General features: G+C 39.5%; 1 protein-coding gene across 1 annotated transcript in view; it reads left to right on the forward strand.

The window, feature by feature from the left end:
• The window catches only part of LOC143854872 (GDSL esterase/lipase At4g26790-like), a 39,496-nt gene extending 25,387 nt beyond the window's left edge, over window positions 1–14,109 (forward strand). Inside the window, exons 2-4 of the mRNA XM_077364994.1 lie at window positions 10,691–11,100; window positions 11,665–12,154; window positions 13,785–14,109. Of these exons, the coding sequence (XP_077221109.1) occupies window positions 10,735–11,100; window positions 11,665–12,154; window positions 13,785–13,978 (1,050 nt within the window). The 5' untranslated portion in view covers window positions 10,691–10,734 and the 3' untranslated portion in view covers window positions 13,979–14,109. The remainder of the gene's footprint in view (window positions 1–10,690; window positions 11,101–11,664; window positions 12,155–13,784) is intronic.
• Window positions 14,110–14,607: the final 498 nt, after the last annotated feature.

A 14,607-nucleotide genomic window follows, 5' to 3' on the forward strand; every position in this document is an offset into this window, starting at 1 on the left:
AACTTAATCAATGATGGTTCGATTAGTGAATATGACGGTTCGAGTGCTAAAAATGCTAACGGTATATTTAATTACATCGCTGTTTCTGATTGGGGCGATCGACCACCTCAATCAACGATGGTTCGATTAGTGGATATAACGTTTCGAATGGGAAAAGCGCTGGCCATATAGTTAATAACATTGTCATTTGTGATCTACCGACCGACTATCTATCTTAATCAACTCGGATCAAGTGGAAGAGACGATGTCCGTATTTTTAATACCGTTGTCGTTCTTAGTTTAGAGTTTTTGTTGGATGGCAACTGTAGCCCTTCTAAATGGTAAGGTTTCCATTGGAGGGCCAGGTCCTGAAGGGAATCGATGTGCATTAAATGCCAGCCAAAAGATACAGTAAGAAATAATAAAATGCTCAAAATGAGACTGCAAAGATAATGATTGAGTTTGGGCTTTGATGGTGTCAGGAATGGCAAAAGAGTCTTTGTACCTCCACATTTTCAAGATTCGTGCGTATTAGTTTGCAATCTTTATTCGCATACTGTGCTTTTCTTGCCAGAAATCGATCAAAATATATATTATGTAGTGTGAGAGTGACAGGTGTGGACCCAGATCCCGAGGACGGTGGGCGAGGGACACGAGATTCCACGTCTGTCCTCTAAGATCTCCACAATGTGAAGGAGAGCTCTACCAAGGAACTCTCGAAATGATGTCACTCACAGCATGGGTGGCGATATAAATGAGATACCTCTTGATTTCAGGACCAGCCCGGAACCAAGATGTACCTATAAGAAAGAAGAGTCGACATCCAAGGAAATGAGCCCTGAATCCCATACAATACTCTGTTGCAACGGAAAACCAGACATACAAAAGTCCGTGCCTGATGACGAATGGGGAAGGTGTTAAGCGCCCCCAATTCGCCCAAGTGCAAGCACCTGGTCTCTTATGCCATTTTAAATTAATTTTTGAAGAGTTTTGGGCTAAAATCATGTGAAATAAGGATGAGTACCCCCGAAGAAACGTCTATCTAAGCATGCATGACCCGGGGATGGGCAGAAGAAAATAAACATCCAAATCCTAACTCACCGCATCTACTTCTAACCCATCACATCTAGGAAAGCAATAACATCTGCATGCACAGCTACAGCTAAGCAAGTAATAGTAGATATGATAAGCAGAAAAGCAGTAAATATCTACAGATAAGCATATGATTATGATAAGTAAGCAAATAAATGTCATAGCTAAGCATGTAAATAAGCATGTGAAACTAAACGTACAAGGAATAAGCAAGCTGAAAGTAAACACACAAGGAACCAAAGATAAACACACGATAAGCTAAAAGATGCGAGGAAAGAAAGGAATCAGAAAATAGACGGTATGCGCAAACTCAAAATGCCAGGGAAAAGAAAATGGGACATACGATAGACTCAGGGAGCGATTCTAAAGGAATCAAGCTCAGTGATCCTAATCCGCTAAAGATCGGACAAGTCTCGCGATCGTCATAGCCTATCGTTGGGCTCAGCGAGGACAATCCCTGTAAAGGGGCCACGCTACGTCGTCGCCCATCCCAAAATCCGATAAAACGTCAGAAAACCGATAAAACCGGCAAATCACGATCAAAATCGGAAATGAAATGAAAAGAAGGCTTCGAGTGACCTGGCAATCACCATCCTTTGCCATTTTGGTTTTTGTAATTTTGGGAAAAGCTTGAAAGATAGTTTTAGATGCTGAAATGATTTTTTTGAAGGGTTTAAATGATTTTATTGAAAAGTTTGAATAATTTTTTGAAGGGTTTAAATGATTTTATTGAAAAGTTTGAATGATTTTTTGAAGGGTTTAAATGATTTTATTGAAAAGTTTGACTGAACTTGGGATGAAGATCCCAAGTTGCCTACGTACCCTGTGGAAAGGGATCAAGCCAACGTAGTTCAAAACAGCTTTTCGAAAAACGCTTTTGTTATTTTTGAATTTTTGTTGTTTGATTTTTATGTATTTTTATCACTTTTGATCGAAAGGGGGTTTTGGCTCAAGAGGTTGCCATCCGTCATCGCCTAAACCGGAACAAGTGTTCCCAAATATCGATGGGATCCCGAAATGCAAAGAGTATCCCAAGGAATATGCAAAGGATGTACCCGAAAAGAGAAGAAATCCCGAATCCTGAATGATGTAATAAACCTAACGAGATGGAAACCCATAAGCTCCACAGGAAATAAAGAAACAGAAGGAAAAGAAAACCCCTCAAGCCCCATAAGAAGTGCTAGTTTCGAAAGAGAAGGGACCCCTAAGTCTCGTAAGAGGTCCTAGATAAGGAGAAGAGACATAAAGGGCAAGGGGTGGAGGAGATGGATGTGGGAGAAGAGGGTTAGAGATAGATTTTTGAAGTGGGTTTGGGAAATGAGAGTGAAGAAAGGTACTTTTAATGGTACGAATGAAGGTTGGAGTGGTGGAGATGAGGGTAGAGATGGTGAGATGGAAGAGGGTTTAATGGTGGAGGTGGTGGCTTGAAGGGATGATGGTGGCTGTGATAGGAATGGAGGTGGGTCGAATTTGTAGAGGTGGATGGTGGTTGTGTAGGGCAAAAAGAGGTGGGAAATAAACATACATTAAATTTTTTATTCCCTTTTCTCATCTTAAACAACCTATTCTGAGATATTTCACTCCCCTACTGCCATGACTAGAGAAAATAACATTCATACAACCATATTTTGATTCCTGCACTTACTCCGTTCGTTATATTTGGCAATTCTTCTCCGATTTTGCTGAAAATTTGCAAGCATTCTGCTTGGAGCTTGGAACAATGGCTATCTTCTGGGAACCTTGTACTCCTCCATGAACACAACAAGCTAACAAAGTTTCAGATTTTCTTGGCATTTAGGACCTACTCCTTCAGGAACTTTTGGGATTCGGTTTCAAAATTTTATTCGGTTTCGGGACTCTTATTCGATTTTCTTAGCATTCTGCTTACAGCCAGCCTGTGGACCCAGATCCCGAGGATGGTGGGCGAGGGACACGAGATCCCCCGTCAGTCCTCTAAGATCTCCACAATGTGAAGGAGAGCTCTACCAAGGAACACTCGAAATGATGCCACTCACAGCATGGGTGGCGATATAAATGAGATACCTCTCGATTCAAGGACCAGCCCGGAACCAAGATGTACCTATAACAAAGAAGAGTCGCCATCCAAGGAAATGGGCCCTGGATCCCATGAAATACTCTGTTGCAACGGATAACCAGAGATACAAAAGTCCGTGCCTGATGACGAATGGGGAAGGTGTTAAGCGCCCCCAATTCGCCCAAGTGCAAGCACCTGGTCTCTTATGCCATTTTAAATTAATTTTGAAGAGTTTTGGGCTAAAATCATGTGAAATGGGAAAGAATATCCCCAAGAAAATATATATCTAAGCATGCATGACCCGGGGATGGGCGAAAGAAAATAAACATCCAAATCCTAACTCACCGCATCTAATCCTAACCCATCACATCTAGGAAAGTAGTAACATCCGCACGCACAGCTACAGCTAAGCAGATAATCAAGAGAAGATGAATAAATGCTACAACTAAGCAGGTGAGAGGACAGATAAGCACAGCAGTAAACTACCAAAGTAATAGAATAAACGCACTAACATGCGAGCCTATGTAAGAGATAATGCTAAGAAAATAATAATCAATCTCATGCTAGAAAAGTACGCAAGCTAACAGTAGCACATAAGAAGTCAAAGATAAACACACAATGAGCTAAAAGATATAGGGGAAGAAATGAATCTGAAAATCAACGGTACATGAGGACCAAGAATGCCAGGGAAAAGAAAGGGGAGCGTACGATAGGCTCAGGGAGTGATTCTAATGAATCAAGCTCAGCGATCCTGATCCGCTAAATATCGGATAAGTCTCACGATCGTCATAGCCTCTCGTTGGGCTCAGCGAGGACAATCCCTGTGAAGGGTCCACGCTACGTCGCCGCCCGTCCCAAAACCCGATAAAACGTCGGAAAACCGATAAAATCGGAAAACCACGATCGAAATCGGTAATAGAATGAAAAGCATGCTCCGAGTGACCTGGCAATCACCATCCTTGCCCATTTTGATTTTTTGTTTTGAAAGGTTTGAAAGATTTTTTAGAAAATGTTTGAATGATTTTATTGAAAAGTTTGACTGAACTTGGGATGAAGATCCCAAGTTGCCTACGTACCCTATGGAAAGGGATCAAGCCAACGTAATTCGAAATAGCTTTTCGAAAAATGCTTTTGTTGTTTTTAAATTTTTGTTGTTTGATTTTTATGTATTTTTATCCCTTTTGATCGAAAGGGGGTTTTGGCTCAAGAGGTTGCCGTCCTTCATCGCCTAAACCGGAACAAGTGTTCCCAAAAATTGATGGGATCCAGAAATGTAAAGAGTATCCCAAGGAATATGCAAAGGATGTACCCGAAAAGAGAAGAAATCCCGAATCCTGAATGATGTAATAAACCTAACGAGATGGAAACCCATAAGCTCCACAGGAAATAAAGAAACAGAAGGAAAAGAAAACCCCTCAAGCCCCATAAGAAGTGCTAATTTCGAAAGAGAAGGGACCCCTAAGTCTCGTAAAAGGTCCTAGATAAGGAGAAGAGACATAAAGGGCAAGGGGTGGAGGGGATGGCTGTGGGAGAAGAGGGTTAGAGATAGATTTTTGAAGTGGGTTTGGGAAATGAGAGTGAAGAAAGGTAGTTTTAATGGTAGGAGTGAAGGTTGGAGTGGTGGAGATGAGGGTAGAGATGGTGAGATGGAAGGGGGTTTAATGGTGGAGGTGGTGGCTTGAAGGGATGGTGGTGGCTGTGACAAGAATGGAGGTGGGTCGAATTTGTAGAGGTGGATGATGGTTGTGTAGGGCTTGAATGAGGTCCGATGGTGGCGGTTCCGGATTCCGGTGGTCGGATTCCGGCGAGATGGCCGGAATCAATGGTGGAAGGGAAGGAGAAAGGGGTAGCTAGCAGTGATGGAGTTGAGGTTTGGGTAGGGATGGTGGTGAGGAGGCCATCATGGTGGGGTGATGGTCATGGAGATGGCCTCTATGCCTCTCCCTTTTTCTCTCTTGCAGCTGCCCCTCTCTCCTTTTTTTTTTAGAAAATGGGGGCTCCTCTAAAACCCTAGTCGATGGGCCTTTTGTAAAGGGAAAGTGATAGATTTGCACCCACCTTCTCTCTCATGGGCAGCCCCTCTCAAGTGTATTCTATATTATTATTTTTGCAACTAAAGGGGTGGTTTGGGCAAAAAGAGGGGGAAATAAACATACATTAAATTTTTGATTCCCTTTTCTCATCTTAAACAACCTATTCTGGGATATTTCACTCCCCTACTGCCATGACTAGAGAAAATAACATTCATACAACCATATTTTGATTCCTGCACTTACTCCGTTCGTTATATTTGGCAATTCTTCTCCGATTTTGCTGAAAATTTGCAAGCATTCTGCTTGAAGCTTGGAACAATGGCCATCTTCTGGGAACCTTGTACTCCTCCATGAAAACAACAAGCTAACTAAGTTTCAGATTTTCTTGGCATTTAGGACCTACTCCTTCGGGAACTTTTGGGATTCGGTTTCGAAATTTTATTCGGTTTCGGGACTCTTATTCGATTTTCTGGAATTTATTCGACTTCGGGAAAAACGGTCCGGTCAAAATGGGGTGTCTACAACAGGCCATTGCTAACCTCTCAGAGATTTTAATGTTTAATGCATTGAATTTTAAAAAATGACTTGCCAGAAAAAGTTGAAAAGCTTGGATTCTAGAAAGGAAAAAATCAGTGAGCCAAATGTTCAAAAAACAAGGGAAGATTTCTCCAAAAGTAGTTTCCATTTACATTATGATGTCTAATTTTTACTTCCGAATTTCTTGCTAGATTTTTTAATGATATCTTAGAAATTGACGAATTATTTGTGAAACTTTAGTTCAATCATGAAAAAACAGGTTTCATAAGGAAATTTCAAAACCTTTTTTGAAAAGTGCGAGAGATTTTAGAGAATGTTACAATTATTCAGAGAATGTTTTAAACTATGCTCTAAAATAGGAGTATTTTATTCATTTCTTTAAAAAATAAAAGGTTTTTGTTAGGCACGTGGAACAAATTTATGCATAGTTTTCATTTTTTGAAAGAAGTAACCAAATGGATCTTCTTTTTGAAAGAAGTAATCAAATTGATCCTTAGAGAAAAAGTAGTGTTTTTTTTTCTAACAAAACTCGTTAATATATAACTTTTTAGAGAAGCAAAGGCAGTTGCCGAACTGAAAACGTCCAAATCCATCTAACTATGATGTTGTTAGTAAATTAATTTTACAATTAAAACAAATAAAGAAAAGGTTTTTCGATTAGTTATCAAACAAATCCAAGATCACGCGATTTGGACGTGATTTGAGGAAGCTATGACCGATTTACGCTCATGACACATATCTATTATGGGATTTCTATTTTAGGGTTACTTTTGTCAAGTTTTTAATTTGTGTTACCTTAGATGTATGAGGGATTATTTGCTTAGATATTAAGTTGGATTTTAGGGTTTTTTTACTAATAGATGTTATCAAGGCATTATAATAAACTACTTTCATTGAGTGAATGAAAATTTTATGTAGGCTTCTAAGATCTTTGATAGCCTTTGTGTTGTTAAGATTAGCCCCCACAGGAGTATTTTCTAGTTTCGCTCTATGAAACTTGACTTCGACGGGATCGAAGTAAATAGTATCCCCTTCGACATTTGTAAAAGTATTCGACTCTCTACGACAGGTCAACAATGATCAGAACTCCATTTCTCTTTTATTTTATTTATTTTGCTTCCGTTGCTAGCAAGCAAGGAACCTCCGAGTTTTTCGGAGTCCATCACAAATGCAAAATTACAGAAACAATAAATGCACTTTGTTGAGCACAAATAGAAAGCCCTAGTAGATGGTTTTTTTTTTTGGAAAGGCACTTCAATTTATCATTCCTCTATTTATAATATTGTATTTTTCAAGTGCTATAATAATTGCATTTGACATTCTCCTTATTACTTTTACTGTTTAAGCTTTAAAAGCACAAATCTATTCAGTAGTTAAAGAGAAAAGTACGGAATGTGGCAATAATTATGAGGAATTACGTTTTTCGGATACGAAAACAATCATCAAACACGGGTCAAAAAAAGACCCCAATACCCTTTTGACATAAACAAAAATCTCCTTCAGCTTCCTTTTTCATTACAGAAAATCCCCCTGTAATTAATGCCCATTAAATTGGCACGCTTCACAAGGCTTCTTTTGGTTCGTCTGAATGTGTATTTGAACCGAAAGAAGCTTGGGTTCGTTTCTATCTTGGCTGTCGGAAATAACCAGAGACGGATGGATGCTTTACACGAGTTAAAAAAACTTTTTGGAACGCTAACGCCTCTATACACAGCTGGTTTGTTTTGGATTTGAAATTTTCGTTTGAACCCAAAGTCCCTTGGGTTCGTTTAAATCTTGGCCATCGCCAATATGCATAGACGGTCGGATCCACGACATGTGGACACAAATATGGAACAGTGGCGTCTTCTCATAATACCGCCTCTCTGTATGAGATTCCGTCGGCGTACCCATTATTTAAGCCGGTGTACTGTTAGAGTATACCTGAAAAGCAAGTAGAATAATATTTTCTAATCAATAAAGATTTATTTCATGACATGAATGGGTATTTACATTTATAAATGTATGTGATGTGCTTATTTTATTAACATATGTTTGTCCTTAGGTAGTGTAGTAGAAATGCCATGTTCAAAGGATTCATAGATCCAAGGGAGCAAGGAGATATGGCATCCCTGTTCTATGCAAGCCTTAATAGTTTCTAGTTGAAAATGAGACTGGACATTTCTTTCTGTATACAACTAGCACCACCAGTCTTGCCTACATGCACGTGTCGTGAGGTGACTTATCTCGGTCATCTGGGTAGTGGACCCAAAGCAAGGAGAGTGGGTGCGACGATTGGATCCCGCAAGCCGATTGAATCAAATAAAGAACAACTTGTGGACAAGAAACATTAAAGTTGTTCTTCCAGACAGGACCCTTCACAAGTCCATAGACCTGAGGGATCTTATTGGTCTACCGGCTCGTTTTAGGGTCTTAATCTATCTTATAGTGATTCTATTTTAGAGTCACATTCGGATAGAGCTATATCCTAGAGCAAACCCTCGAGACCAATAGTAATACTCAACAAGGGATTCTTCGCCCTAAAATTTAGGGATTGACATCTACAATATTGTCAGAGCGGTAGGCCTATTAAATAGCCTGGCCAAGCGTATTTGATAAAATGTTTATTAAATATTGAATTGTTTTCAAAGGATTTTACAAATGCATTTGGAGGCCGAACACCGCTTGACCAAAATGGTATACCAAAAGTGGGCCAAAGGGGTAAATGGTGTCCACCTCCCTTATGACTCAACTCAGTAGATGTGGTTACGAAGAAAGGACTTGCACATACATGATGTGATTAGGGGTAAGATGATCTGACAGTCATCTTCAGGGTTACGTCTCGATGGAGACCACTGACCTAATGCGAGTGTAGTTTAACTACAGAGCGAGATCGCAGTGGGGCCAACCATAGGGTTCTGCAGGATTGACCGTCTGATCCCGCGACGATTCCACTCACAACTCGAATGACCCGGTAACATCTAAATTGATCAGGGTTCCGCATTTTATTTATTTGCACGGACAGATGAGATCCTTAATTACAACAATGTGGATAATATATATATATATATATATATATATATATATATATATATAATTTTTAGTTAAGTGGTTAACTGGAAAGAGAAATTAGTATAGAGAATTTTTAAAGAACAAATATTAGAGCCAAATTACTCCTATTGGAAGGGAGTTGTTGATTTAATTAAATGGATAAAATGTTTATTCATTTAATTAATAAATGTTAATGTTAATAATATGATTAATAATATTAATAGTGTATAAAATCCAAATGGGGACAAAGTAACCCAAACCGATTTCAATTGGGGGCAAAGTTGGAACTAAAACCCATATTTTCAGTGTCCAACAAGTTGAGAACGTGTGGTGGGGCCCTCCACACGCCCATCACTATTGGGATACATATGAAGACGTTCCCAATTTGTTTTGGACTTGTATTTCCACTCAACTTTTCAAGAAAGTTAACTTAGTAGGAAAGTAGCTTCTAGAAGTTGGAAATTTGATTCCAACTAGAAGACTTATGAGATAAGATCTCAAGGAGATGGAATTTAACTCATATACACACTTTCTACAATGTGTGGTTATCCAAAACAACAAGAAGGGTCGGTGGCCAATAATCCCAATCGGTTTGTTCTAAAAGAGCCCAACTAGTCTTCATATATGGCTCGGTTTGTTCTAAAAGAGCCCGTAGAAAAATATTTTCCTCACCCTTTTCTTGTTCTCACACCAAAAGTTGTTTTCCACCATTGTTTTAAAAAAAGAAAAGGGCTTCATATTATTTCTTTTATTCTCCATCTCTTAAGAACTGATTAGATCAGTACTTAATTCATTGAATAAGGTTTATTCATATCTACAAAAGTCCGGGCAAAGCAACGAATCCATCGGTTTGACTTGTGGGGTTCAGGGCGTTTAGAACGAGCACAACCGTTCGAGGAGTAGATCAAGCAGCGTGATTCATTGTTTTTTCTTCGAAAAGGTATTTGTTTATGTTTAATTAACATAATTAACTAATCTAAACTCTAGGATGTTGGACAAAAGCAAGATTGAAAAGAAAAATTTAAAGCTATATGCGATTGTACTTCCGCTGTGCATAGCGATCTTGCCGGAAGGAGATAACCTTCCATCACGTACCACATTATTTACGCAGGCGTACTCCTGAATTCTGCCAACGTACACCCTATTTCCGCTTACACCCTATTTTCGTTGGCGTGCCCCTTGATATTCCGACGGCGTTCTCGATATTCCGGCGGTGTACTCTAGAATCCGGCGGCGTACTCGATACGTTTGGAACACATGCTTGAACCAAGAAAATCCGGCGGCGTACTCAAGAATTCGGCGGCGTTCTCAGGCAAAAGAGATGTCGCCGTTCTAAGCCAAAAGAGATGTGAGAAATAATAAAATATTCAATAACGTCGTCGTTCTCAACCAAAAGAGATGTGTAAATAATAAAATATTCAATAACGTAGCCGTTCTCATCCAAAAGAGACGTGAGAAATAATTAAATATTCAATAACGTCGCAGTTCTAAGCCAAAAGAGAAGTGAGAAATAATAAAATATTGAATAACGTCGCTATTCCCAACGAAAAGAGATATGTAAATAATAAAGTATTCAATAACGTAGCCATTCTCATCCAAAACAGAAGCGAGAAATAATAAAATATTACTTTAAAGATAATGATTGGCATTGGGTTGTGAGTTTGTCAGGAAGAGCAACATACGAGGACTCTGATCATGTCAGAAGGGCACTCCGTTTTTGAAGAATCACCCGTGTTTGATGATTGTTTTAAAAAATACCCGAAATCCAAAATTTCTCAAAACTATTACCCCATTCCGTACTTTTCTCGTACTTAAAAGTCAGTTATCTGGTGGTAAAAGATCGTAGGAAAATAAATGAATTTTGGGGAACATCAAATTGGGGCAGTTCTCAGCAATAAAAACACGCAACAAATTAGGCGACTAGAAAACAACCCGAACTTGATTTCCCTACCTTAATTTCCCGATGAAACTATTTATTGAACAGGTTCACATGTGATGGAAATTAACGTTTTAGTGTAGAGCCATAGAATGGCAAATAAAGTCTTGCCATGGCTAATGTCAACACAAATGTTGTTTCTCGCCGTGATGATTAATGCGAAAGTCCCTGCGCTCATAGTCTTTGGAGACTCTTCGGTGGATGCTGGAAACAACAACTATATCAATACAATAGCCAAGAGCAATTTCAAACCTTATGGTCGGGACCTTGAAGACGGGCGTCCCACCGGACGTTTTTCTAACGGCCGTCTTGCTACCGATTTCATTTCGGAGGCTTTCGGGATCAAATCATTGGTGCCAGCGTACTTGGATCCGAAATATAGTATAAAGGACTTTTCCACCGGAGTATGTTTCGCATCTGCGGGATCTGGCTTCGATAATGCCACTTCCGATGTGCTAGTAAGTGTTATAAAAAAAATTTAGTCCATGATGATCAGTAGTTGGTAAGGAAATAAAATTGATTGCTTAGTGTTGCAAAAAAAAATTGTGCATATTCTTAGACACAAATGTTTAAAGGTTGAATGAGATTATCTACAAGTAATGATTGTATTATTTTTATCGAAAGTGATATATCCGCCCCTTTTGATTAATTGGGACACCCAGCAGTAGTGTATCAACGACTGCATAAGGGCTGATGTACTTCACATCAGAAGGATTCAATGGGGCTGATTGCCACGTACACTGCTGCTGGGTGTCCCAAGTAATCAAAAGGGGCAGGTATATCAGTTACCATTTTTATTAATGATATATTTTAATGGCTTCTTAAAGGGCTAAGCTTTTTAGCTGAGGACTTTTTTGGGAAATGAGTTTTCTAACGTTTGGCTAACTCAGTTCTCATGTAAGCTATTTCCCAACTTGAATTTTTTTCCTGTTCTCTTAAAAGAACTCCAACCCTCAATCCAAGAGATTTTTTTCCAGAAAATTGCTGCAAATCCAAACAGGATCTGTCTTTTTTTGTTCCAGAGTGTGATACCAATGTGGAAGGAACTGGAGTACTACAAAGAATACCAAAGAAAATTAAGAAACTATTTGGGGGAGACCATGGCTAACACAATGTTGAGTGAGGCATTACATATGATTAGTGCAGGGACAAACGATTTCCTAGAGAATTACTATGTGTTTTCCGGTCGGTCATCGGAATTCACGATTGATGAGTACATGATCTTTCTCACCGGAATTGCAAGGGGTTTTGTGGAGGAAATTTACCTTCTAGGTGGCCGGAGAATCACTCTGGGAGGTCTTCCTCCAATGGGGTGCTTGCCATTGGAAAGAGCCACAAATTTCATGTCTACAAGTGCTTGTAACGATGACTACAACAAGGTGGCCATGGATTTCAATGGGAGACTCAAGGCGTTGGCAGATGAATTAACTGCTAAACTTAATGGGAGCAGAGTGGTATATTTGGACGTTTATGATAAGTTGGTAGAAATCAATGAAAAGCCTTCCATATACGGTACGTTCAAGATTTCTCACAGATTTCTCATGAAAAGTCATTTCTCCTAATTAAAGTTGTCATTGGCCATTAAAGACCATTAAAGGCCAATCGGGGTCTCTCTGTTCTGGCAACATTGCGGTAAGATGAAAGTTCAGCTAGCAAAAGATGGCCAATAGCCATCGGAAAACTAATATATGCGAGGACTGTTATTTTAAAGGACGCCCTTGCAAAAACCCAAGGGCAATTGCATTTTATATTTCCTTTTATTTTGCATTTTTCAGTGCCATTATAAATGAGATTGGGTCTTGTGGGTCCAATTGGGCGCACTTGACATTTGATCCAAGGATCAAGAAGATGCTTGGTTTTTATCCTCTTAATCCTTGGATCAAATGTCAAGGGTGGTTGCCCTTGTACAGGCCTTTATGCTCTCTCTGTCTCAGCCATACAGGCTTACTTTTAAGCAGATTTTATCACTTGTGAGGGATGCTAAGCTCACAGAATCATTGCAAAAAAAAGAGTGAACTGATATTCCACCCCTCCCTAACAGTTTCTGTAAGAATACTTCACTGCTTGAGGATAAATTCACCCCCTTTAACATTTTTGTATGCCTTAATTAAAGGTGGGATGTTACAGGGGAGGATTTTATCCATCACAGGGGGGAATATCAGTCCCCAAAAAAAAAAGAGTAGAAGGGCTCTCTCAATGGTCAATATCCATTGTGATTGTAATTTTCTGTGCCATTATAAGTGCATATTGACCAATGCTAGAGCCCTTCAACCCATTTTGTGCAAGGGCTCCAGTGAGTCAAGCATTCAACTCTTATTCATGTAATTCATCTGAGAAGGGTTTTCTCTCCTGCAAAATTAGCCGTCAAATGGCTTCATGCAAAATTGCTTATATGTGTGTGATTTGCTAGTGACCATCGCATAAGGCATTTTGAATTCGGGATTTTGCATGAGAAAGCAGCCACCTCATATGAATTAAATCAATCAGACAAAATCTGTTGAAAAGTGAGCCTATTGGCTGCTTCATGCAACAGCTGGCCCACGATATGCCTTCTGCCATGGTCCCTAGCACAAGTTTGAATCATAGCCGTTGCCCCCAAATGATTCAAGCTATATTTATCTCTAAGGCCTGACCAGGTTTATGTCATGAAAAAGTTAAGTTGTTGCCATTAATCTTATGGATGAGATGACCATTTAGTGTGGATTATTCTCACATGTCTCATCTCATAAATGGTCTACCAAATCAGTGGTTATGATCAAAGGCGTGCCATGTGGGACCCAAAGTTTGCATTTTAATCGGCGTTCGTTTTCTTGATAATCTAAAGTTTCGGCAAGTTTGAACCGTAGCCATGGCCCCAACATTGATCCAATGATTCAAGCTATTTATCTCTGAGGCCTGACCAGGGTTTTGTCAAGAAAAAGTTAGGTTCTTGCCATAATAATCTTATGGATGAGATGTCCATTTAGTGTGGGGTCATTTTCACATGTATCATCTCACAATGTGTACAAAAATCAGTGGTTACAATCAAAGGCTCGTGTGCCATGTGGGACCCAAATTGGGGACGTGTAAAAATTTCAGCTATGACTTTAATCAAAATTTGATAATTGTTTTTAATTTTCTTGTTTTTTGTTTGGATAAACAGGCTTTGAGAATGTGGAAGTGGGCTGCTGTGGCACAGGATTGTTTGAAATGGCGTACTTGTGTAACAGAAGGAACCCATTGACGTGTAAAGATGCGAGCAAGTACGTATATTGGGATGCTTTCCACCCAACTGAAAGGATGGGTTACATACTCGCTGATAATCTCATGAAGACAAGCCTAGCCCAGTTTGTATGATAAAGTAGTTTAGTAATTGCACATCCCATAGAATGCTGTGTAATTACTTCGCATTCACGGTTGATTAATTTCTGTATCAACAATAAAATTACGATTAGCTTTAAATTCAAGTATATGGGATTTTTGGGTAATTTCGTGGAAAGCCATTTTGCAGCTCACTTTTGCAGGAGAGAGCAGCCACCTCAGATGAATTTAATGAGTAAGAAAAAATTGTAAGACTTTTATGGACTTGCATTGCATATGTTTTGGTTTTTGTAAAAACCGGATTTGTAGGGAACGTCTATATTGGCTCACCGACGGTTAGTGGCTAATAAGGTTTTGACCTGAAACACCTTAGTCATGTGTGTTCAAGTTGGAAAAGGGGTATGATATGGTTAGACCTGGCAAACGGGTGGGTTGGGTCAGGTCGACCCACGGGTCACGCGGGTTGCGGGTCAAAATGACCCGGGGTCAGCAACCAGGTGACCCGTACGCAGTGCGGGTGGGCCGGGTCGACCCGCAGGTCACCCGCAAATTTTTTTTTTTTAAAGTAAATTTCTTTTACAGAAAAGGCAATCTCAAGGTGAAGTTCTAGAAAGCTTCAAGGGGACTGGTGCTAATAAAGAATCATGGTTGTAAGACAAATAAAA

Source organism: Tasmannia lanceolata, unplaced genomic scaffold, assembly GCF_043159265.1.
Source record: "Tasmannia lanceolata isolate RefF3 unplaced genomic scaffold, GAP_Taslan_0.1 ptg000003l, whole genome shotgun sequence".
In the NCBI taxonomy this organism is placed as follows: domain Eukaryota; kingdom Viridiplantae; phylum Streptophyta; class Magnoliopsida; order Canellales; family Winteraceae; genus Tasmannia; species Tasmannia lanceolata.